At 44.3% G+C, this 26,590-nt stretch overlaps 1 protein-coding gene across 5 annotated transcripts in view; it reads right to left on the minus strand.

Moving 5' to 3' along the window:
- LOC140895078 (CD160 antigen-like) overlaps positions 1–26,590 on the minus strand; it is a 64,078-nt gene that overhangs the window by 35,449 nt on the left and 2,039 nt on the right. For 2 of the 5 annotated variants that reach the window (XM_073304328.1, XM_073304336.1), the window contains exon 1: positions 23,655–25,712. Coding sequence is in view for 1 of the 5 variants with exons in the window: in XM_073304346.1 (XP_073160447.1) it covers positions 1,127–1,173; positions 25,730–26,071 (389 nt within the window). In the remaining 4 variants the exon portion in view is untranslated. The other 3 variants (XM_073304302.1, XM_073304346.1, XM_073304321.1) reach the window with 3 other exon arrangements.

A 26,590-nucleotide genomic window follows, 5' to 3' on the forward strand; every position in this document is an offset into this window, starting at 1 on the left:
TATTTCCTGAAACTCCCGCTGACCAAAGGGAGCTTTGCAAGCTCAACAGGTGCTCCTCACCTCTCAGGGTTTAGCCAGTTTGTTACCTTCCTCTATTCCTCACTGTTCATATCAGGCTTCATAGTTTTTAATATATCCCTGCCAGCCTGCACAAGTGCAATAATAATTCTGAATGTTATTAATCTGCAGAGGGTAACGAAGCTGCTGTGTAGATAATAAGATGACAGAGAGAGGTGCTGAACAAGGATGGTTGAAACTAGACAGCCTGATGAGTAAAAAACAATAAGGTCTAGAGAGACTGTGGCATCACTACCACCGCAAAATTACAGTGAAAACCTGCTTTAAGTTCCTGACCTTACTGAAGTCCATGGGTGTTTTCTTCAGTAACTTCAGTGGGGCCAAACCTTTGGTAGGTATTTTCATACTGTATCTATCTAGCATTTCAATTGTACTGAAGGAAATTATATTTAAAAGCGAAGGTCAATATTTAGATTTTAACTGTACAAAATCAGAGAGTTCAGAGAGCTAGCTCCCACAAACACTTTACCTCTTTCTCCTAGAATGTGTGCATCACCACGGGGCCTTTCACTACACAATCACACAGCAGTGGCCCATGTGACATAATACAGCTTGACAGATAATACAACATAAGGGAAAGCAAGTGCAGCTTTTCTGTACCTATAGACGAAAACAAAATGCTATGGATGTGCAATACCCGTTTACTCATGCAGAATGCGATGTGGAATCAAAGACTCTAGTATACTGCTTACATACACAAGGGCAGAGTTAAGGTTGACATGGGAACCATAATTCTGATCTCAGGAAAGTCAGTGCATTCAAAAACTCAACCTTAAAGCTGCATTATCTTTCTAATAAATAATTTATGATATTTTTATGGCAGATGTTGCATTACATTCCTTGCCTACAATTATGCAATTACTTCGTGCATTTTAAACAAACACAAAAACAGACACAAACATACAGGTCACAGACATTTTCATTAATATATAGCCACATAAACAATGACACAAAAACATAGAAATTGACATCTGGGGGCTGTGTGAGACCAAGTAAGTTAAAATGAAACTGGATGTGTCAGCCCAAAATAAGAACAAATTCTACTTACTGTATTCGGCACTGTGGCAGTATCTGCCAGTCCAGTTAACCAGGAGGCTGAAAATAAGACATCATCAGATCAAAGTGGTTTGATGGGACAACACACACACTGTAGTTATCATCTATACTTCCTCTGCTATTAGTTGAAAAACTTTCATCTCAACACAGCTGAACTCCTTGGCTTAGTTGACAGTTGTATTGTCTCTGTTAGAATTCCTTTATTGCCAGCAGGTTTGCGATTGTTTTACTTTCCATTTCTAGAACATGTTCAGATACTCCAGTAGAAGTAAGAATATGTGAAAGTTAAAGTCTGCTGTCTGAGAAGCTTGCAGATATTGAATTGAACAGGTCTAATTGGGTGGAGGCTTCCATCTTAAATAGAAGTTTCACATCTGGCCCCCAGGGCTGGAGGAAATTATCACAGGAGTTTCGATAACAAGGAAATGGTAGAAAGAAGAGAGAGATGCTACACCTAATGGCAGATCATCCACCCACCTCCCAGGCAGGATGTGAAAGTGAAATTCAATGGCCTTTTGGCCCCATTCTAAAACATACAGGGGAAATATTAAACCCCCTTGTATCAGGATATGTCTACACAGCAAAAGCTGGGCATGGCCTAGCCTGCCTGAGCTAACTTGAATCCAGCTAACGTGGGTTACAATTACATTGTCTTCACTGCTGTGCAGGAAGCATAAGCCCAGCATAGACTTTGGATACATACTCAGCTCAGTAGCCTGCTCTGAAGCCTGTGCGGCACTGTCTTCACTGTTATGGTTACCGGTGCTAGCTGGATTGAAGCTAGCTCAGGTAGGCTAGCCCATGCCCAGCTTTTGCTGTATAGACATACCCTCAGACATAGCTCTAACATTCACAAGAGGTCGAGAAAACCATCACTGATTGCATAGGTGCACTTCTCCCATCCAGTTAGTAAGAGCACTGGGGCACTTCCATCATCTGGCAGTGGCAGAATAAAGGGATATTTCCCCCTACTAGGTAAGTCAGCCACGAGGTAATGAAACATTTTTGTATATCTAAACAGGGACACAGCCCTTAATACAAAGCCCATAGGATTGAATGCAGATGAAACCAATAGAGGTTCTATTCAATTATTCTAAAACCCCTCATCTTGAAATAAAGAATATCTGTTCTACAAAAATTTTCAGACACATATAGAATTTAACAGAGAATTATACCTCTGCTGTGGAATTCTTGGGTTGGTTTAAAAGTTCTGTAGAAAAATCACCACTATTTCTTTAGCACATTTCCATAGGTCTTGGACATCGTCAGTAACTGGAGCCCTGAGCTTTTCCCTCAACCTCAACCTGGCCAAACAGGTCAGTGATAAGGTATATTTCCTTGTAAACATGCAGAGTCAGTAATGTGATGCTGGGGCATTTCCACCCCTTATGAAGCAGTAAGTGACTAAGTTCCAAATGGCTTTCCTCTGCATTTTAAAGTCTGGTATAAAATCAGAGCAACAACTGCAACAGCGACACACGAAGAGGTGCATATCAGGAAATAATGGAGTATGGGTGAAAGTGTCATGTCTGCAGAAAGTTCTGCCAAGATACCAATACAATGAAAGTTATAAAGCTTGATGGAGAAATCCACAGATTATATAACTATTGGATTTTACCCAAGCCATGGAGAGGGGAGTTTGTCCTCTGCTCTTAGGGTGTATGAGACAGAGAGCTCATACCTACACACACACACACTCTCAATCACTCCCCTCTGGCCAGTTTATTACAATATCTTACATCAGGCTCCTCTGAAAACTACATGGACACCTAACATGGTGTCTTTGGAAGAGTTAAATCCAGATGAAGCCCCAGAATCACAGTGGTTCTCCTTGTGTTCAGGAATCACCCTACAGGTGGGTTAGCCTGGTCCATTCTTGTGGGTGGAATGCCAATTGTACTGTGTCTCTCTTTAGTCAAGTAAATTTAGTGCTGTGGACACCAGACCAAGCTTCCCCTCACACCCTGCCATTGTGTTTCAGCCCTGATGATAAGTGACTGTCCTCAGGGAAGGAGAGCATAGCTCAGTCTTCATGTCCTGTTTGGTTCTTGGTCTCTCTGCTGTGAATTCTAACAATAACTATGACAGGCTATATAAACCCCATACCAGCAAGGATGAGGGTAAGGAGCTGCTTGGGGCTGCAGTGGCCCTGCCCCTCCACACATGCAAATCCTGCCAGAACTGGAGGAGGAGTTAAAAGGAGGGACCTCCACTCAGGTGGGGGCAACCTTGGGAAGGGAAGAGGCTGTTGAGAGAGGTCTGACACCCTGCAGAGTCCTGCCGTTGCAGAAGGCCGACATGGATTCCCTGAGCTAAGAAGGGGAAGGAGACAGACTTGTACTAGAGACCAGTCAACTCTGAGTTGGACTGTGATATTTCCAAGGCCCTCTGAAGTAAGAGGGGCCAATATCCTGACTAAAGCTGCCTGCATGTTTTCTTCCTTTTCCTTTTATTTAACCTTGTTTGCTGATAGGGGACTGTCCTGTTGTTTCACCTGGAACCCTGAGAACCCTGAAACAGCCAAAAGGCCTCAGCTGGAGGGCTGAGGGCTGGCCCCTGTTAGACTGATACATCTCACAGTGTCTGCTGGGGTGGGGGCAATTTGACCTGCACAATTGCGCTCCTCATGGAACTCCTGAAGGGGGTGCTCTGCCAAGGACACTTTTGTGACAAAGGGTCTTCTGGTGTCCACTGTGCTGGGAGTTCGCAATGTGGACACCTGCCCAGCTCATTGGCAGAGACCAGGTTTGGACTCTAAGCAGCTAGTGGTGACCTCTGTCTGGAGGCTGACTTTGCTGTGGGACTGCACCCTACACAGTGCCACATTCAAGCATTGGACAAGAACCCTTGAGACCTTAGATAGCAGCTGTATCAGATGAGCCCAAAGGAAATGTCTCCTGGCTGAGCCAGTAACAAGGGCTGTGCTAAGCTGATCTTTCTATATAGCTAGATATAATTCAGCACCTGGGGTTCAAATCCCACTTCTAAAACCAGTGTGACAAATCTGTGGCTACTTGAGACATTGTGGCTGTCCCCGGTGATTGAAACAGGAGGGGGAACTCTCACTACATCAGTCAAGGAGGAGAGAGCGAGCACTGCAGGGGAGCTGCAAGGGCCATTACAACAGCTTCGTTCTAGAATGCTCTAGACATTCTGTAGAAAGTGGAGTATAGAAATGCATCATTTGTCTATTGTTGTAGAGTGTTTCTTTAGAGCTTTACCCCATTAACATTCAGTGTAGCACATCAAAGTAACTCAGCAAAGTTCCTTGGCCCTCACCATTTGCACTGGCACTTGTCTGAACTGATAAAGTAGAGATGTACATGGAGTAACAGAGACCAGTTACGGAGAAGTGGTACTCACTGGGTGATAGTTCTATAGTCTGGGTCTGGTTCATGGCTGGATGGATAACTAAGCAGGTCACGTGAGCATTGGTGCTATTGATCATAGACATACTGCTGAGTGTGGTCACTGTTCCATTGGTGTGATGAGTTTTGTTCTCTATGCTGCGACCATTCCCTTGAGCCCATGAGATTTCTGCAGCTGGTTTCCCTGCAGACGCGTGGCACACAACAACCCCGTTGCTATCATGAGTCAGAGTCACCGCAGGAGGGACTGCAGGAGAGGGGGGAAATAGTTGAGTTTTTTTTATTGCAGTAGGAAAAAATTCCCCTACCAAGGCCTTCAAAAGTGACTAGCGATGTTTGGGTGCCCAAACTGAGACACTTCAAAGGGGCTGGATTTTCAGAATGTGCTGAACACCCACCCTCTGAAAAGTCAAGACATCTTAAAAAGACCTGAATTGGACACCTGAAAATCACTAGTTGCTTTTGAAAGTCTTGACCCCCTTTGTTTTGTGCATGAAGATCACAGCAAAAACAGAAGAAGATGATGATGATGATGGCAGTGGGGAGGCAGCAAAAGGAAAGGCATGGGATTCTCCATCACTGGCAATTTTTAAATCAAGGTTGGATGCTTTTCTAAAAGCTATACTCTAGTTCAAACGGGAATTATTTCAGGGGAGTTCTATAGCCTGTGTTTTAAAGGAAGTCAGTCTAGATGATCACAGTGGTTCTTTCTGGCTTTAGAGTCTATTATTACAACAAGGGATATGACTATCTGTTAGCAAAACACAGACTGAAGAGAACACAGCATGGTAAAAATCACAGCTGGAATTTTTTTGAATACATGGGAAGAATTCAGAATTTGACAGTAGGAAAGGGAAGTGGGCAGGGCAAGAAGGAATCACATGGAACTATTCAGTCTAGACACCAGCAATACATATTCTGCCCTTGATCAGACAGAAAAAAAACTCAGATTAAGAAGAGGCAGGGGACAGACAATAGCTTAGCCATTATCTGAGAGGCAAGTACCAAGAAGGAAAAGTCAAGTGACATGAATTATGATAAGGTGGGTGAGGTAATATCTTTTATTGGACCAACTTCTGTTGGTGAGAGAGAAAAGCTTTTGAGCTCCACAGAGCTCTTCCTCATTTCAATCACAAAAAACAAGACACACAAGGTGTTTCTTACCTAACACAATGAGAGCAGAGACTAGGCAAAAAGTCCCATCGCTGGTTGCAATTTCACAGGTGTAATTACCCTCATCAGCAAGTCTCACAGGGTGAATCTGAAGGGCAGGGTCATGATAAGGACTAGATTCCCAAGTCATCCTCTCATTGCAGTTTGTTTTGTCTGTCTTATTGGTATCAGCTCTATATGCCAACAAGCAGTGACTTCCAGTCTTTGATCTTATTTTCCATACTACTGAAATCAGAGATGACACTGAGGTGTTACGGCATCTCAGCACAGCCCTGGTACCTACCACTGCAGGCACTGTGCTGTCAGCTACATGGGAAGAAAAGTGGAATTAAAAACATCACTCAAGCTGACATTATAGTTTATGGAGTTTTAATTTCATTAGGATCAAACATCTCTGCTCTCATACTGTATTGAAACCTCTTCCTGCAGCAGATCCTGGACCCTTCTCTGTATATTTATGGTAAATGGTTTAAAAATTAGATGAGAACTTGAGATGTGCCAGAGTGACATCAGTTTCCAGGACTGACCTCACTAGTCCCACCTTCTATGGAAGCACCTTGCTACTGCAGATCCTAGGCCTCGGTCACCATTTACAGACACTATGAAGTTGGAGACTAACTTCTTTCATTTCTTTGCTGCTCAAGAATTTATCCAATGGGCTGGCAACTCTATGTTAGTGCTCTATGCTGCCACATAAAAGATGTGTTTATTTTCCATGCCCAGTCTCCTGCTTGTCTGGCGTCAGGAATTGGGTGTGCCTGGGAGACAGTGCCTTGTGGTGCCTTTTATTGATTCATGATGGTGGGCTAAAGTCACAATGAAAGCCTCAACTGCCACGGAATTTTGTTCACCTTGATAGAGGGCTTTGAGAAAGTGGTAGGGTGAGGGAACCACTCAAGAAAGGAAGGAAATTCCTTGGAGGACCTGATTATAACACAGCTAAAAAAAACCCAACAACCTGTAATATAGATGGAACCTAATCACACACTTGTAGCAATCTTTAAAACCCCAGGTTGCCCACAGCATCAGTACAGTTACAGGGACACAGAAAAGTCCTGTCTATACAGCAAATTTTCAACCCTGGTGATTCGCATTAAATTGTACTCTATGGGGCCTTCATATTAACTGTGCTGCCATCCACAAGTGGGAATTGAGTCATGCCACTTTTCCCTACCACCAGTGGTTACAGATCAAAACGCTGCCAAAGATGGTGTCTCTTCTAACTTGGAATATCTAAATTCAAGAGTGGGGATGGAGATTGTTATCATAAAATTTCCTCTTTGCTTTTAAATCGTGCTGGAAGGTGAGGGGATGTGGGTTGTTTTCCTGAGTACAATAACTTTCAAGTCAGTTCCACCTCTTGTGGAAACTGACCATAAATTGTTTGCAGAAAGATTGTGTGTACTGTAATCCTAATTCGTGTCACTCTTCTGCTTTCACATTAAATAGCAGAATTACTCCTGCTGCCTTGGCCAAATCTGTCTGTGAAGTTTATTTTTCTTTTGTAGTAGAGCCTCTCCTTTGTTTGTACTGTGGCTTGCTTTATTCAGTAGTTTTCCCTTGTCAATTTTAGAGTAACAGTTTGTTGAAAGAAGAGACTACATAGCAGTCCTCTGGAACTCATGGTATTACATTCATTTAATGATCTTCCACGCTTACCTGGCCCTTGAACCACTTTAATTAGGAAAAGAAGGAAGTCAGCCAGAATTGGCCACATCTGGGCCATGTTGTCAAGGTTCCTCCCCGACTCTGAACTCTAGGGTACAGATGTGGGGACCTGCATGAAAAACCTCCTAAGCTTATCTTTACCAGCTTAGGTCAAAACTTCCCCAAGGTACAAAATATTCCACCCGTTGTCCTTGGACTGGCCGCTACCACCACCAAACTAATACTGGTTACTGGGGAAGAGCTGTTTGGACGCGTCCTTCCCCCCAAAATACTTCCCAAAACCTTGCACCCCACTTCCTGGACAAGGTTTGGTAAAAAGCCTCACCAATTTGCCTAGGTGACTACAGACCCAGACCCTTGGATCTTAAGAACAATGAACAATCCTCCCAACACTTGCACCCCCCCTTTCCTGGGAAATGTTGGATAAAAAGCTTCACCAATTTGCATAGGTGACCACAGACCCAAACCCTTGGATCTGAGAACAATGAAAAAACATTCAGTTTCTTACAAGAAGACTTTTAATAAAAATAGAAGTAAATAGAAATAAAGAAATCCCTCCTGTAAAATCAGGATGGTAGATATCTTACAGGGTAATTAGATTCAAAAACATAGAGAACCCCTCTAGGCAAAATCTTAAGTTACAAAAAAGATACACAGACAGAAATACTTATTCTATTCAGCACAATTCTTTTCTCAGCCATTTAAAGAAATCATAATCTAACACATACCTAGCTAGATTACTTACTAAAAGTTCTAAGACTCCATTCCTGGTCTATCCCTGGCAGAAACCAGCATATAGACAGACACAGACCCTTTGTTTCTCTCCCTCCTCCCAGCTTTTGAAAGTATCTTGTCTCCTCATTGGTCATTTTAGTCAGGTGCCAGCGAGGTTACCTTTAGCTTCTTAACCCTTTACAGGTGAGAGGAGCTTTCCCCTGGCCAGGAGAGATTTCAAAGGGGTTTACCCTTCCCTTTATATTTATGACACATGTGTTGGGAGGGGATTCAGGGAAACTGTACAAAATGAAGGTAATGACGAGGACTTGTAATAATGGGTCACTATGTATGTCCCCGCAAATAATTTCCTGTTTTGAGAGAAGAGCAAAGTTAGAACATGAAACAAATCATTGGCTTCCCTTCAAAATAAATGTTCTGTAAAAGACCCTTTGTCAGGCTATTTCAGATATTTTTTCTGACCCCTCAAGAAGGTATATCAGCAAAAGTTATATCCAGCTTTGACTAAAGGTTCATGAAAATGAAGAAACTTGTTTCACAAATAAATGTCAATCTCTCTACAGCTGACTTTTTTATTTATTAGTACTAGTAGTATGCATCCATTCACTGATAGAAATCTCTTTGTGTTTTTATTTGATCTTTTTATCAGTCAAATATTCTAAAGCAGCAGCAAAGAGTGCTCTGCTTGTAAGAACCTGGACACTTTGCATCCCATTTTGAAAACTGAGGCAAATGTATGTATAAGAATATTCAGGATCTAATCTTCCATCAATTGATAGGGCACCTACATTCATTAATGAGAATAACCCTGGGAATGTAAGCCCTCCTTCTTTGTAATTTCTGTAAGAGTGCTGCCATTTCCATAATAGAACAGAATAGACAGCAGTTTGCTGCAAATGACCAGAACCTTTTAAATGAGGTCTTGTTTATTTCCTATTTTCTTCAGAGAAATAAGGCATGGTGCATTTAATGCTATTTAGTAACATATCACACAATGCATGATATTCCACAAGCAAATAAAGAGACTTTTGTTTTAAAGAAATTACTTTTGCAAGTTATTGACTGCATTAAAGCAAATGCTGAAGTACTGATCATTAAGAATGAGATGGTGCTTTCATTCAAATGTGCTATTTTCAGGTGCTTAAAATTTCATTAAAAGATGACCTGCTGCATGAGAATTTTCAGTACAGATTTTCAGCCAAGAAGCATGTGTTTTGCAGAGGAGAATTTTGAAGAAAATCCTTTTAGCTGTGGCTGAGCATAATTTTTGTTGTTAAGGAAACTGGTGATATCTGTGATATCTCAATGCAAAAACTATAACTAATTTTTAAATGGAAGACTTGGTGTGTTCTACATGGTCCTGGATTATATATGTATGCTTTGGGTCCCAGTTTTCAGACTTATGGAGCATCCTATTGACAGCATCACTTCCGTTTAGGTCACAATCCTGCAACTGATTATGTGGGAACACACCACTGTATAGCTTGTTAAAAATTGATGGGGCTCCCGAGGGTTGCACTGCTGTGCCCATACAGAGTCATTGCAGGATCAAGGCCTTACCCTTTAGCTCATTATAGCAGGTACTGTGGCTTAGTGTGTTTTTGTGAAGCATTGATCAATATGGACCTTGTCCTACTGTGGCTTCCAGACACTACTGCAATAAACTAACAACTAGATTTGTGTTTGCTCTGAAAAGACCTTTTGTTTTGCAATACAATGACAAATGTTTAAGCACAGCATTAGGGAGCAGTCTGTTTACCTTAATTCCAGAATCACACAGGTGTGCTGCTTCAGCCACTTAGGTGAGAGAATCTTAAAAGCTGCAAGTGCTTCTCTTAGAATGAGAAGTCTTTATTTTAAAATGATCAAACTTTTATGATTCACTCACAATGACTCATTTTCTGTTTTAACCCTCATCCCATTCCCTATCCTTTGTTTAACTTCATGGCCTACAGTTGTCTAATTTAGCACTCGATCCTGCAAATAGTTGCATCTGTGCATATGACATCAGTGGGACACTGAGCATAACTATACAAGTGGGCATCATTATTTGCAAGATCAAGGCAAAAACAGTGTAAATTCTTTGTTGCAGGGACCATGTTTTTTATCATCTGTGCAGGGCACCATGCAGTTATGATGCATAGAAATGTTTATTCATAATATTGATACATTTGTAAGTATACATATTAGTATGTGAATGTATGAATTAGTTTCACAGTTTGAAACAAAAACAGTGATATTGATGCAACACAAATATGTTACAACAGAGCTTTTCTTCTGGGCAATCTGTGTGTACTGAGAATGATCACCCTTGCATTTAAATGTAAGCGCACTCTTTAGTTTGGGGTATGGAGGAAAGAGAACAGCTTAGGATACAGTCTCTTTACACTAAACAATCAGTATAACAGCACACACACAGTAGGTCAAAGCCTCAGATGGTATAAACTGGCAAAAAGGTTACTCAATTTGAATGGAGCTATAACGATTTAGGATCTGGCTCATGTGCTGGTATGTTGGAGTCAAGGGAGGGATATGTCACTGAGGCCACCCTCCTAAGCGTTACACTAATGAGTAGGTCATTTGGAATGGCATCATTTAACACTTAAAATTCCATTTTTCTGACCAGCTCTAACGTTTGGTGCACAGAAAAATAAACAAAATAAAGCTACATTTCTGATATCTGAGTGTAAGAAATATCACCAATTCCCTTAACGACCATGTTTTAATATATATTTTATATAAAATAATATTCATGCTCAGACCACAGCTAAATGGATTTTCTTCACAATTTTCTCCTGCAAGACACACACATATCTGGGTTGAGAACCTGTGCTGAAACTTCTCATGCATCAGGCAATTTTTTTAATACAATTTCAAACACCTGAAAACCAGAGTTTGAATGAAAGCACCAACTCAGCCTTTTCAATTCACTAACCATTTGCTACAATGCAGCTAATAATTTGCAAAATCATTTATTTATTTATTTTAAAAGTAGCCTTATTATTTGCTTGTGGAATATCATGAGCAGATGATTTTTCCTGAATTTATTCAATGCATATAAATTTTAGCTCGACAGGATGGTTGTGAATGATTGAAAATGAACATAAGAACTGTCATACTGGGTCAGACCAAATGTCCATCCAGCCCAGTATCCTGTCTTCTGACAGTGGCCAAAGCCAGCTGCCCCAGAGGGAATGAACAGAACAGGTACTTATCAAGTGATCCATCCCCTGTTGCCCATTCCCAGCTTCTGGCAAACAGAGGCTAGGGGCACTGTCCCTGTCCATCCTGGCTAATACACATTGATGGACCTACCATCCATGAACTTATCTAGTTCTTTTTTGAACACTGTTACAGTCTTGGCCTTCACACATCCTCTGGCAAGGAGTTCCACAGGTTGACTGTGCATTTTGTGAAATAATACTTCCTTTGTTTGTTTTAAACCTGCTGCCTATTAATATCATTTGGTGACCCCTAGTTCTTGTGTAACCCTTCTGCCCGTCAGAGTTGGCAGCAACAAGGGCCGGGTTCAATATCTAGGGGTTCGATTCCAATAACACAATGCAAACCGGCTCGAGCCCCCACCCAGTGACCTGGGACAAATATATACCACCCCCGCTGGGCACCTCCAAGAGGCAATACTTCCCCTCTCGCAAGCACATAGTCTGAGTGTAGCAAAAGTCTTTTAATAACAGAGAGAAACAATGTGGCATTATGTTGGGGAAACACCACCAACCGGATTCATAACACAACCCATGAGCAAAAACAACCCCACCCCAGGCAAATTGGGGCATGCCCTTTTCCCTTTGGTTCTTGAGTCCAGCAACCCCAAAAGTCCAATGCCCCAAAAGTCTCTGTCCCTGGTCAGGGCAGCCCCAGAGTTCGAAAGTTTATCGGCGGAGCTTTACCTCCCAACCTGGGTGGAAATGGGACGGGGGTAAGAGGCACCTTACGTGATCTGAAGCTGACCGCCCCATAGCTCCATAGCGGCGCTCCGCTCCGCCAGCCGCCCCACAAAACTCCTTCGCGCAGCTGCACTCCGCTCCACCAGCCGCCCCACGAACTCCTTCGCTCAGCTGCGCTCCGCTCCGCCAGCCGCCCCACGAACTCCTTCGCTCAGCTGCGCTCCGCTCCGCTCCGCCCCGCCAGCCGCCCCACGAACTCCTTCGCTCAGCTGCGCTCCGCTCTGCCAGCCGCCCCACGAACTCCTTCACTCAGCTCCACGGCCCACAAGCAGCTCCTGCCATCCACACACTGCTCCGTGTCGAACTGCTTCACCAGCCGTCCCGCAAACTGCTCCACAATATATCTTCAGGCTCCCCCACTACTTAACACAACACTCAGTGATTTCAGCTCTTAGGTGAATTCAGCTTATAGTAGGGGAGCCCCAGTGCTGGTGCACTGTCAGCCCAAAGTGAGCTCAGCAGCCTATAACTAGACTTCTAATGAAATCAAAATTAGCTCTGATATTCCACAGTGGAGAGAGGAGGAAGTGCAATCAGCATGTAAGGCCCTCACCAAGGGGCCCATGCCACCAAGTATTAATACTTGTCCCCAGCCTCTCTCCATTCACACAGTTTTGGAACCCATGACCCTTGCCTAGCGAGTGCTACTTAGATGATGGTGAATCCCTCCATCGTAACAAAAGGCCACGTACAGTTCCAAGCACAGTTCCCATAATCAGGGTAATAACAATTTATTCTTTCTGCCCCAATAACAGAGACACTGGGGATCCCACAGCAGCCAAAGTGACCATTTGGGCAGCTATGGTCTCATTCTAGGCGTGGTGGGTGTGCCTATGCAAATGAGATCAGCCCCTAAAGTTCTTTTCCACAATTTACCACACCTCACCACCAGATGTCAGGGTGGAGCTCATCCTGACACTGCTTACACTTGTGTTATGAAAAGGAGTAAATAACATTTTGTTATTTACTTTCTCCACACCAGTCATGATTTTATAGACCTCTATCAGATCCCCCCTTAATCGTCCCTTTTCCAAGCTGAAATGTCCGACTTATTAATCTCTCCTCATATGGCAGCCGTTCCATACCCCAATCATTTTTGTTGCCCTTTTCTGAACCTTTTCTAATTCCAATATATATTTTTTGCGATGGGGTGACCACATCTGTACGCAGTATTCAAGATGTGGGCGTACAATGGGTTTATATAGAGGCAATATGATATTTTCTGTCTTATTATCTATCCCTTTTTTAATGATTCCCAACATTTTGTTTGCTTTTTTGACTGCCACTGCACATTGAGTGGATGTTTTCAGAGAACTATCCACAATGACTCCAAGATCTCTTTCTTCAGTGGTAACAGCTAATTTAGACGCCATCATTTTATATGTATAGTTGGGATTATGTTTTCCAACGTGCATTACTTTGCATTTATGAGCATTGAATTTCATCTGCCATTTTGTTGCCCAGTCACCCAGTTTTGTGAGATCCTTTTGTAGCTCTTTGCAGTCTGCCTGGGACTTAACTATCTTGAGTAGTTTTGTATCATCTGCAAATTTTGCCACCTCACTGTTTACCCCTTGTAAACCGGAACGGTGTTGCTTAGCTGGAATCAGATAATATTGTTTCTGCCCCTTGTTTGGATGTTTAGGCATTAAATGAAAAAAATTGTTTGTGACTTTTAAGATTTACTTTCCCTGAATAGTTTAGCCTATTATGAAAAGCAAAACACAAAAGGGGACCAAACATAGCTGAAATGAACCCATTTAAAAAAAAAAAGGACTATTTTCAGATTCAGGTTTGTATTGTTTACTCTGTGCTAACTAATGTGTTGCTACTGCAACATTAAAATAAATTGTAACTGTCACTTAGACTTGATCATAGCAGCCGGATAAAGCCTTTATAACACATGCTCTACTCCTTCCATTTGTATTGATACTGCGGTAGGAAAATGCCACTGCTGTTTTGCTACCTTTCAGCAGCACTAAAATTCATTAAAAATGAATCCGATTGTCAGCCCTGCAGTAGAGTTGGCTGGTCGCAGAGAAGGAGCAGCATAGGCAGCAGCACCATTATGCTTCAGCCTTTTGAAATAACCACCACTGGAGATGTGTCTGTGCAATCCTTGACTGCTCCCCCGCCCACACCTGCTAAAACCCTATCAGGGTACTAGTTGTGATGGGAATTTATTATGTGGATACCTGTCCACTAGAAACTGAACTGAGACCCCCAATTCATCTCCATAGGCCGGGGTGGGCAAACTTTTTGGCCTGAGGGCCACATCTCGGTATGGAAATTGTGTGGAGGGCCAGCTGGGGCAGGGGATTGGGGCACAGAGGCACGATGAGGGCTCTGGCTGGGGGTGACTCTGGAGAGGGCTGGGAATGTGGGGTTTGGGGTGGAGAAAGGAGCTCTGGGCTGGGATGGAGGGGTTTGGACAGTGGGAGGGGGCTCTTGGTTGGGGCAGGGGATTGGGGCGCATGGGGGGTGAGGCTCCAGCTGGGGATGAGGGGTTTGGGGTGCAGGAGGGTGCTCTCAGCTGGGATCAAAGGGTGTGGAGGTCAATCAGGCTGGGGCAAGGGGCTGGGGTGGGGCAGGGGCTCAGGGGTGCAGGATCCGGCTGGCGCTTATCTGAAGAGGCTCCTGGAAACAGCAGTCTGTCCCCTCTCTGGAGGCAAGGCCATGCCCCTCTGTGTGCTGCCCCGTCGGCAGGCACCTCCCCCGCAGCTCCCACTGGCCGTGGTTCCTGGCCCATGGGAGCTGAAGAGCAGATTCTTGGGGCAGGGGCAGCGTGCAGAGCCCCCTGGCTGCTCCAGCTTCCAGGAGCCGCGTGGAACTGAACTAGGCAAGCCCCCTGACCCTGCTTCCCAGCTGGAGCACCGGAGCGGGCAAGCTCCTAACCCCGGCGGGAGCTCGAGGGCTGGATTAAAAGGTCCGATGGGCCAGATGCAGCTCACGGGCCATAGTTTGCCCACCCCTGCCATAGGTCAAACAGCCAATGCAGAGGAACAAGCTTTCAATCACTATCAGCCTGAACTATGAAATATTCTGAATTCCATTTTCAATCAACCCCCTTTAAAAACCAAAAACCCCACCAGATCCAATTGTCACAATGAAAAACCTAAAGAACCTCTGAGTAATATTCTAGGGTGCTCTTTTTTAATCAAACTCTATGCAAAGTTCTATTCAAAGTCATTATTACTAGACTAGAAACAATTTCTGTTCTCACTCGGTTCCTAAATCCTCATTGCTCATTCTTTTTCACTGTGATGCCCATGAATGTCTTGGATGGTTTAACCAACAAATCCTACATTTTGGCAGCGGGTAGACTAGACAACCCTTGTGGTCCCTTCTAAGCCAATGGTTCTATGATTCTATGACTATTCTGATCTGCCTGAAACAATCTCAGTCCTGGACCGCGTAGTGCTGGTCATAGATGGGCATCACAATCCCCTCCGTCCTGCGCTTGTGTGCCACACAGCGATTTAGATGGTATTTTCTACCATCATCACCACGACTTTAAAGGAGAAGTAATTAAGATTACTGACCTCTCACAGAACCATAACGTCTTGCAACAGTGCCTCAGAGAAACTGTCCCTCAGCTACAACTCAGCTCAGCTACAAACAGACTTCAGCATGAAGGCTTGCCCAAGGAGGATGTGGGCTCACAGTTAAAATCTAACAAAAACTAACCACTTAGATAAGCTATTGTGCATATTTAACAGACAAGCTGCAAAAGCCTGCGCTGTGCAAAGCAGTAGAATAAAAAGTTAAATAAAAGCAGACACTGGCATCAATGTTATTAGAACAGTGGTTCTCAAACTAGGGGTCAGGACCCCTCAAGGGGTCACAAGGTTATTAGATGGGGGGTTGCGAGCTGTCAGCCTCCACCCCAAACCCCGCTTTGCCTCCAGCATTTATAATGGTGTTAAATATATTTAAAAGTGGTTTTCATTTATGAGGGGGTGGGGGGCCGCACTCAGAGGCTTGCTATGTGAAAGGGTCACCAGTACAGAAGCTTGAGAACTACTGTATTAGAATTTATAACATCCAAAGCAGAGGTTCTTAAACTGTGGTCCGTGGACCACCAGTGGTCCGAACTCCATTCAGGTGGTCCGCGGTTAGATCCCTCTAAGGTGAGAGCCTGGGCAGCAGCACACAAGAGAATGAAGGGCCATCCAACTAATTAGTGGAGCTGCGCAGGCATGGCTCCACTAATTAGGTGCCTGAACCCTGGAGAAGACGCACGTGTGAGGTGGTAGCCATGGGGGAAATCGGAAGGATGGGGGAAAATTTGGGATGTGCAGGGCTGTGGCGGCCAGAGAAAGAGGCGATTTTCCCCAGTTCCAGGGCTGTGGCTGCCAGGGAGAGACCCCCCTCCCTCTCAGCCCCAGCTCGGGGGCTGCTGTGGCGGGGGAGAGAGGGCACATCCATCGCATTAGAAAGGTAAGACTACCGATATTAAAATATGAGTTTTATTTGTAGAACAAAAAAGTTTATTAAGGTTTTTTTATATAGTACTTTTATCCAAAGCGCTTTACAATAGTTAGCTAACAGTACAAACAACCTTTGGAAAGATCATTAAGTGGTTCACCGAGACCCTCAGCAATTTTCAAGTGGTCCGCAGGGAAAAAAAATGTTTGGCAACCACTGATCTAAAGTGTTCCATGCTCCTCTGACGTATCCTTAGATATGCCACAGTGCAGATCATGAGGACAGTGCAACACCGGTCTACATGTAATCATGGCCTCACTCACCATTGCATTTTTCAAAACAACACTCATCTTCTAAAACAAAGCAGCTTCTCTCTCACAGCGCCATACATTGTGAGGGCAGGGGGGACCATTATAGTCATCTATTAATAGAGCACCTTCATACAATCTTTATAACTTCTTAAAACTAGACAAAAAAAGTAAGGTGGCCAGAGCAATGTTAACGCCCCCTGTTGTTAAATGCACAACATAACATGTCCTATAGTATAGAACAGTAGAGGTAACCAGAAGAATGAGACACAGTTGCATTGCCTAAACATCCATACGTTTTCTCTGCAGCCAGAGTCCTCACACAGCAGTACCTGGATCTACCCTAGATCTAGTTGCAGGCAGCATGGTTCTGCTACCTAGTCAGCTTTAATCCACCATTGCCCTCCGCTTCAGGGACTAGAGCTCTGTGCTTCAGAGGCAGATCAGCAAGTCTCTTTAAGGGGAACCCCTGCCTCTTGGAGATAAGTTATGCTGGAGACTTAACTTAGAAACACCAGGAGCCAGCTGCAGTTTAAGGCTGACCAGTATACGGTGGGCAGCATCACACTCCAGTTGCTGTACATATAGTTCCCCTGGGCCTGCACGAGTTATACCAAGATACCCACACTATCTTCCTTATACCTGGGGCTATGGATCCAGTGAACAGGCCCTCATTTGATGGCAGGCCAACTCCCCCATTATGCTTTTAAAAATACATTAAAAATAGATTTTAAAAGGGAGCTGTATTTCATGTATGTGTACACCTCAGTATGTGGGCATCATGAATCAGATTGGTTGGTATTGTCAGAACTTTTCTGTGAAGATCCCAGAACCCTATAGGAGAGGCCTTAAAATAGACTATCAAGTCCAGAATGGGCAGGAGGCACCTGCTCAAGGGCACAAAGCCTAGAGAAGGAAATGTGGTGGTTGTAGCAGGACTGCTGCTTACTGAGCCTCCATTCTGGCCGGGGTGTCTCTGCAGGCTCCCCTCCTTTGTTTTTCCTCTGTTCAGGGCCCTTTAAGAACCCATAGAGGCTTTCTCTAGTTAACAGCACCCCTGCATGGGGCTAGTTTAATACCACAAGCAGTTTACAACAATCTACAGCCCCAAACTAAAATCCATTCTAGCAACACAAAGAAAAGTCCATACTTGCTCTGGCCTGTTCTCTCAGCGCTAGGGCTTCTCTTCCATCCTGGTCCAATCTCTCAGCCAGTCCCCCCCTCACTGGGGCTCTGATATCCAGTCCCAAACACAGGCAGGGTTTTCTGCCCCTCAGAAGCCTCCTGCTCACTTGGGTGTTACCCTCCAAACTCTCTGGTATCATGATCCTACCAGAATGCTTTTTTCTCCCTGAGCTTTCCCCTTTTGCTGTAGCCACCTCTGCTCTTCATGGGGAATTGCCTGATTCCGCTCAGGTGGGGCTCATTCTGTAAACAGGTGTGACTTAGCCCCAGGCTCTCCAGCCCACAGGACAAGCCACCCTGCTACAGTAGTGCAGAGACCAGTGCTAGGGCCCTCAAGAATAACCTGCTGAGGTGTGGATGCTTGTATATGACAAATTAAAATGAGCTCTTTGGGCTTTTTGAACAGTTGCCACTATCAAATGTCTGAATTGTGTGTGATTGTTACACTGTGTATTGTTATGGCTCGCTTCTGAGGAGACTCTGCTGTATGTTACTGCAACTGCTGAACAGCCAAAAATATATAAATTTGAGGACTGGGAGGTATTAGCAGAACTTGCTTCTGGCAAGCCACTTTTAATAACACAGTTACCTACATTATAGCTCTATTTAAACTGTGCTGTAACTTTAAATGGTGGTGCCTTCTCTGATCTCTGCATGGGAGAGTCACTGACATTTAACAAAGGTCTCCCAACTGTTTTGAAAATCTCACCCATAATCTCTGGACTCAATATCCTAACACTTACCAGTTTACTCAACTAAGAGACAGAGAGGGGTCAGCAACCAAAACTCTGTGTGTCCCAGCTGTAGCCAGACAGCCAGCCCCTCCCCCTCAGACCAGCATTGCTGGAAACACAGGAGGAAGCAGGAACAGGGCACTTAACATATATTCCAGCACAGCCTTTGAAGCTGTGAAAGCACAGGTGTGCTGCTACAATGTGCCTCTGGGAACAGATACAACGATTAAGCTCACAGCAGGCAGAGGCCCTGTGACAGACATGGCTGTTAGCCCCTACTAAATAGCGTGATGCACACACACCAACATCCTAGTTGGGAAAATATTTACCCTGATAAAAGAAATGTCCAGTCGTCGACACTTATTGTTTCTCTCCTTTGCAAGTGTAAACTACTCTTGCGAAAGCTGGCGTCACCCCGACAGACCAGCCTCAATTTGGCATAAGAAAGGAGAAAGAGAATAAAGGAGTACAGAGGTATAAGTAGGGGACCTACAGCACCATGATTTTTGAGTGCTTTTCACTATCTATCTGCTGGTCAGATAAGTGACAGCCTCCCAAGGCTTCTGCAGCTAAGAGGGTCCCTACGCCTTGTCCCTTATTCGTCTTTCCGCGGAATTGAGTGACCGATCCTGGCTTGGCACCGCTGAAATCGAGAGATGCAAGGAGGGTAAGAAGCACCCACACCTGATCTCCTATCTTTAGTGTACACATATTTTGACATAGAGCTCTATACTTTGTTTTCTTTCTTTGGGATTGTGGCTTCAGTTTTGTAACTTGTTTGTGTGTGTAACATCTCTACATTTAAATAAGTAGGCACTAGCAATTTTGTAACCACATGATTAGAATCTAGCTTAATAAATTTTTGGTAACCATTTATGCATAAGCCTGACTTGTTTTCTCTGGTTTACTGTAAAGCAGCCAACACAATTAAAGAACCTCAGCCGTTTTGGCTCTAAAGCCTGGCCATTAGGTGAGAGTACTAAGAGCCTAGCGTTGAGTTGTGCCGCCTCCACGGGGCAAACTCTTGGGGCACCTGTCAGTCAATCCTGGCTGCCCGCTGCGAAGGAGCTCTGAGCTCTAGCAGTTAAAGTCACGGGTGGTTAGGACCTTGGGGCATCCGTCAGCCTAGCCCGGGCTGCCCGCCGCGAAGGGACAGTGCGTCCTAGCGGTTAAAGTCACGGATGGTATAAACGGGCATAGCTGGCACCTCACCAAACATCCTTGGCCGTCGGCTAACACCAGCCTAGACCAAAACTCTGTGTGTTCTGTCTAGAAATCCTCCAGCAGAATTAGGTACTATCAGCATGAGGTAGCTTGGCCATGGTACAGCTGATCAGAAAAACGGATTATTTTTCACTGAAAATTTCAACATTTCAGCCAAAAGTCTGAAAATGAGTGTGTGTGTGTATATGTGTGTGTAGCTGGGGGAGATAGTGTTTGTCTTGCTTTTAAATAAGTTGAAATTTTCCACTGAAAATTTCATTCATTCAAAAGTTCAGTTTTCTATTGACAAACTGTTTTGATGGAAAATTTTTGACCAGCCATAGCCAACACTCCAAATGTGTCCCCTCGCCCCCACCCTGGAAATATAACAATATCTTAACCCCTCCATCCCCCCCACCCAAAACTGCCATTTTCTCTGTGCCCAAAAGATCTCCAAGTCAGAGCTCCTATTGGTACAGTCCACTGGACCCTCACAGTGCTCTGTGCAGCACCACTGATCTGAAGAGTACTTGCGGCTGGTTGGCAGAGGCTGAGGGAAGAGAATGATACTGTGATTTCCTTCGGGCAGAGATGAAAGAAGGCTGTTTTGGTGCGACATGTCACCTTAACTCTTGGTTTGCCAACGTTTGAGCTTTTGGAATCAAACTCTCCCATGCTAGAAGGGCACTGGGAGCACAGGGCTACAGAGTGTCTACAGCCTTAACTGCATGTTACAGGTTTTTGCATGTAAATATCTATACCTATCTGGGACCCCACTTTTTGTCAGTATTGGACAGATAAATAACGTGTAGCTATTCCATAGAAACAGGAGTCACACTGAGTGTAGCTTAGCTGAGGAATATGTTCTGTTTCTTTCAAGCCATCCTGGAAACAAACTCAATCCTTTCTCCCAGTATAGAAGTGCTGCATGGTCTCCTATTAGTTGTGGCCCTGCTGTGATCAAGGGTTATGCATTTTACTGAAAGGATTACATATATAGCCTGGGGGTTGTAGGTTGCAACAACTTGTCTTGTAGCTGCTGTACATGAAAAGGCTTATACCTTGTATGTTGTATAGAATATAGAAACTCAAGAAAGTTCAAAGAGATTTTAGCTTCTTAAGTAAAGTGCGTCTCTCTGCGGGTACAATCCTTATTTTCTCTTCCAGTGCCTGGCAAAGTTTAAAATATGAGAGTTCTCATTAGTCTCTTTATTTAATTGCTACTTATATTTTCACCACTAGATGGGAGTATAGCTATACCATGCTACAGAACTAGAATCGTGTTCCTGTGTGTGACTATACAGAGTGCTGTCTGAGGAATAACAGTCCTAAAAACACCTCAGCGGAGCCTGAGTCATCTTAGTGGAACCCAAACCATAGCATCACACGATGTTCTTCCTGCCCAACGTGCCTGGTGAAACGCACATGCCATATGCTGCCTCTGCAAGGTGAGGATGCTCTTTGAGCACCAGGTTCTGTCAGCCATAAACAAACACTTTATTATTTCAACAACTCAGACGGAGCACTTACTCTCAGGTTACTTGTGATGAAAGGAATCACAGAGTATACATAAAAAGAAGCACAGCCCTTCAGAGTTGATAAATAACTAGGATAATTCTCAGTGATAAATAGGGAGATAGACATCATATGACTTATGTATTTTATTCATTTATAGGACAATTCTCTACCTTTACATTCCATGCAGCGCACGCAACTATTACAACATGGCATAGGTCAGACATGCTTATCAAACACCAGAAGCAGGGCAGCTACTCATGGACTTTGAAACAAAAATACCAAGAGGCATCATGCTCATGCATGTGCCAACAGATATAAACACAGTGCCTTCCCATGTAGATTTGGTAGCAAATTTTGTGTCTAAAAGGAACTCCCTATTGCCCCAAAGCAGATTTATAGAATTATATTTGCAAAAAAGCCACCTGTTTTTAAAAGCATATAGTCAAGATAAAATGCTGTATTTAAAAAGTCTACAATTATTAAAATGGAAGAATTTTTAAAAAATAATTTGCACATTTATGGTCTCTGTTTGTAGAACATTCTATTTAACCTTTAGTCTTTAAATCTTCAGCCATTTTCAAGTTCTCATGCACTATCCCACTGCTGCTGTGTTTAGGTTTACAGTTATTACTTAGCTATTTCCAGAAATACCCACAGTGTGCTAGTTTTCCAAACAGAGAAGAAGGTGTGACCTCTGCTCTGAGAAGCCCACAATGTACACATGGAGGATGTTCAATTGCTCCCCAAAGAAGTTGTTAACTGAAATTTAAAAAGTCGTATATTGTTCCCTCTCCCCCCCCCCACACACACACACAATTTTGGACCTAAACGAACAAACAAGTATCTAGGAGCTAATCCCTGGAGGGTCTCTTTCCAATTCCCCAAACTGACCTGTAGTATAAATCCAATTGGAATCCATCCCAACGCTACAAAAGCTGCAAAACCCTCTGTAGAGAATTCTACCTCCCACTGCTTGGGATTAGATAAGAACTTCCAGCACCCTTAAAACAACCCAGAGAGAACAGGTAGTAAAACAGAACATGGCAGAAGACAATGCGGATGACAGAGTGGCACAGAAAAGCAGCACTGTGGAATCTTTCTTTAAAGAGCGAGCGTAGCAGGTTGAGGCAATGCGTACTAGAAGATCTCTCTGGATAGGTCCAGAAAGAAGACACGGAAAGAAATCTCTTCCTGCCCTTTAAATGCTCTACACTGAGAAATCCATCCTCAGTAATAGCGGAGACAAAACACACAAGACTGACATCAGAGACTACAGAAGTCCACTTCCAATGCTGACGAGTGTGAGAGTCCCTCTGTCTGACGAGGGGGTGTTGACGGCTTAACCACTAGTATAGGAAACAATAAATAATCCTGCAGAGCTGGCGTCCAGGTGCTCAGACATTAAGCTACTGAAAATCCTTCTTCAGAAACAGTGTTCCATGAAATGCTGAAATGCAGTCCTGTGCAATACAATGAATTTGCTATTACAACTTTATAGAAGTTTAGTCTGTTAACTTTTACTCTGCTGTTTAGAGGAATCTGCCCAAGCACCAGAAACTGTATCTTCGTCACATGTGCCCGAAGAAATAAAAACAACTAGCTGCCCATTAATGAGTCAAGTGCTATGTCAACATTAACAAAGCATAAGCTTGTCCAAATACAGACTGGCTTAAGTCCCCAAAAGCCAGACCAGCGTTCAAGCTGAAGGGTCATCATGCCTCTAAGACGGCCATCTCATTTTTAAATCAACTAAATGGCTTCACACTCAATATTTGATTGCACAATGGCTCAGATCACATTACCACATCTCAGGGCTGCCTGCGAATCCCTAGAGGCTCATGACCACATATAACAGGAAACACTTAGAGCCCATAAGCCAAATCAGCTCTGGGGCCACACGGCCTGCTTCATAAAAGTCGTCAGAAAACCACAGATGTCACTCTTACTGCTTGCAGGAGACCAAGCTTGAAGCAGTGGCACCTTGTGCCACCCCATGAAAACAAAGGCATTACTAAGAGTGGGGTTCACTTTGCCTTTCTGGCTAAGGACTCTAGTCCATTCATCTCTATGGTATGGCAGTGATGGGAGATGAAGCAATCCACGAAATAGCAGTTTTCTTAAGAAAAAGGAAAACGGGGTCATGCTGAAAATCCAGCTGTGTGGCTCTACTATGATCTTAGAGGATGGCAGATCACAGGATCTCTCTCTTTAGAGAATGTATACATCTTTTCCTACCTTTTAAGAAAGGGTCAGCCAGAGTATCATGATCAGTGCCCATGTCTTTTCCAGCCAGGAATCCATCCTCAGAGCTTTGCTGCCTTGGGAGACAGCCTCTGGACTCCTTGTGGTGTTCAAAGAACTCACATGATTTAATTCTTCTGCTACAAGCATGAACAAAGTGCAGGTAAGTAAAAACACTTGGCGGAACTGCCCTGAGTCTCACTGTAAACTCAAACCACAGCGGCTTTCTTAAGCCACAGAGAAGGCAGCTAAAGAAAAAAAATTAAAAGTGAGTTGAAACATTTTGGAGAAAGCGCCACGCAGTATGGTGAATGAGAATATAATTTTGATGCATTGTTAACAACTAGGCTGTGTGAATGGCTTGGAAAGAACATGAACCTGCTCCTCCCAGTCAGAGTAGCACAGACGTGACTCTGGCAGGCTCCAACGTAACACCATGCTGCAGTGTTACAATGCTGCACTGCATTGTGAAGATGATGCATAAGAACTAGTGAGGTGACTCCAGTGTGGTCGAGTTCAGGTTTGGTTGCCACTTTTAGCAACTGTGGTCCACAGCTCACTCATTACATGTACAGGTGGGGGTTAGCGGATGGGGAGAGCAAAAGCAAGTGTAAAATAATAGTGTGGCTGCAAGGCAAATCATTCCTTTGTATAAGTGAAAAGAAGCGGGGCCAACTGATGTTGGCAGGTTTGGGGAGCTGGAACTGGAGTCTGGAACACAGAAGGAAAGGAGAGTGATGCTGAAGTGGAAAGTCATTTAAAGGCAGAATAGCATGTTGGTTTATATTTGTGGACAAGGAGGTGGAACAGAGAATGTCTGGACTAGGGAACTGCTTGGATTCACAGGGGCAATAGCTTTGGCAAATGACCAAGCATGGGCACAATGTCAAACACACACTTGCTCCACATCTGTCTGGCCCTCCTCCCTCAAGCTGCAGCATAAAAGTCCACACACGGTATTGCCTATACTCAAGGGTGTATCCCACTGGCTATCCCACATGGTATGAATGATTCCTCCAGGGCTGTGCTTCTGCCTTTCTCTGACTTCCCTGTTGGCTTATTAGCTGTGCAAACCTGCCCTGAACTTCTGAAGAGTTTCCCAAACAGCACTTGCTTGACAGCTGGGTTTTCAGCCACTCTCCTCTGTCCGGCTCAGGAACATTCTGTATCCAGCCCAGGGATGTACTTTTTCTTTGGAGCACTGAGCAGGGGTCATTTTGTAGCTCAGATGAGAACATATTGCATGATCAACCAAGAGGATTCAGGGGGGAAGGTGGCAGGGATCCTGGTGTTTCTCAGTCCTTCCTGTCCTTTCTTTATACAGCATTTTTTTCTTATTCGTGTGAAACGGAAAAGCAGTTCAGCTCTGTGAGAAGTAGCTCAGCAGTGCTGGCCCTGACCTTGTGAGCCCCATCTCTGTGAGCACGGACGCTTCAAAAATCTACATTCACCTCAGGGCAGCTGTGGGCGATCCTCACCCACAACACTAAGGATTCCATGCTCATATACACCCAGTCTTCAATTTAAAGCATTTCTTTGCCACGTGTTAATGTATCAGGTTCTGTGGTTAAAAATAGGAGCAATATCAGGCGAGCCAGTGTGGGAATGAACTTTGCCTCTGAGTTACAGGCTGGCAGCACGTCACTCTAACACTCTTCTCATCATGCCCTTGTCTGCCCCTCTTCCTTCCCCCCCCCAAATTACCTACAAGAACTGCTTTGGTACCCAAAATACAAAGCATGCTGCTCCCACCCCTAGTAGATGAAGTGGGGCCACCAGCCAATCTGAAATTCAAGAACACCTCAGTTTTCATATTCCTGTCCCACATCCAGCAAGACAAACTGGAGAGAAAATTTAAAAGCCTTAAACTGATTCCAATTGCACAATACAGCGATCCTATATCATGAGGTTACATTAGCGTGTGATATCATTGCATCAGGATGAGATGATGCAATTCATTGACATATTTTTTATCGTACAAAGACAAATGTAAAGGACAAGAATATGTTGCCCCTCTCGCCTCTAGCACCTCCCTGCCCAAAACAAGCCTAAAAGCTACCACTGCTTACCTGTTACATTCACTCTGATATAGTGACCCACAGCAGTCTGGTGACTTGCATTGGCTCTGCACTGGTAAACACCGCTGTCTGAACGGCTGACATTATGAATCTGCAGGAGCAGAGACAAGCTGACCCGTGCTTGGGGATTTAAGTGCTCTGTTGATAGCAAGCATTCCAGATCTTTGCCAACCCTAGCACAGCTGTTCTGATTTTCCGCCAGTTTACACCAGTAGACCGTCAGATCTGAAGACTGTTTCTGTTGATGCCACACTGTGCAATTCAAGGTCAGGGGATCTCCTTCTTTAAGGATAAAACTGGCTGATGAGTAAATGATTTCAAGCATGTCACATCCTGGGGAGTAAGAGAGCAGATATTAACTGGAGAGGCTATTGTATGAGCATTAACCTGCCCCCTGTCCCGGACACCTGCCACTTCTGCAGCGTGAGGGAGACCCTGGCGCACGTTTACCTGGAGTGCGCCAGGTTGCAGCCCCTATTCTGGCTCCTCTTAGATATCCTGTTACGTTTTTGGCTGCACTTTTCCCCTCACCTTCTTATCTATGCACTACCTATCCGTGGCCCCACAAAGTCATGGGACCTCGTGGTCAACCTCCTCCTGGCCCTGGCTAAAGTGGTCATCGATAAAACCAGGGAGAGGAGATTGGCAGACGGGGCCTCCTGTGACTGTGGGGCCTATTTCTGATCCTCCGTCCGTTCACGCATCCGGGCAGAGTTCTTCTGGGCGGTGTCCACTGGCTCCCTTGATGCCTTCGAGGAGCAGTGGGCACTGTCCAAGGTTCTCTCCTCGGTGTCCCCGTCAGATTCCCTTCGTTTGACCCTTTGTCCGCACTCCTGTCCCTGTTATTTCATT

The sequence above is a fragment of the Lepidochelys kempii genome, chromosome 1 (genome assembly GCF_965140265.1).
Source record: "Lepidochelys kempii isolate rLepKem1 chromosome 1, rLepKem1.hap2, whole genome shotgun sequence".
Lineage (NCBI taxonomy): Eukaryota > Metazoa > Chordata > Testudines > Cheloniidae > Lepidochelys > Lepidochelys kempii.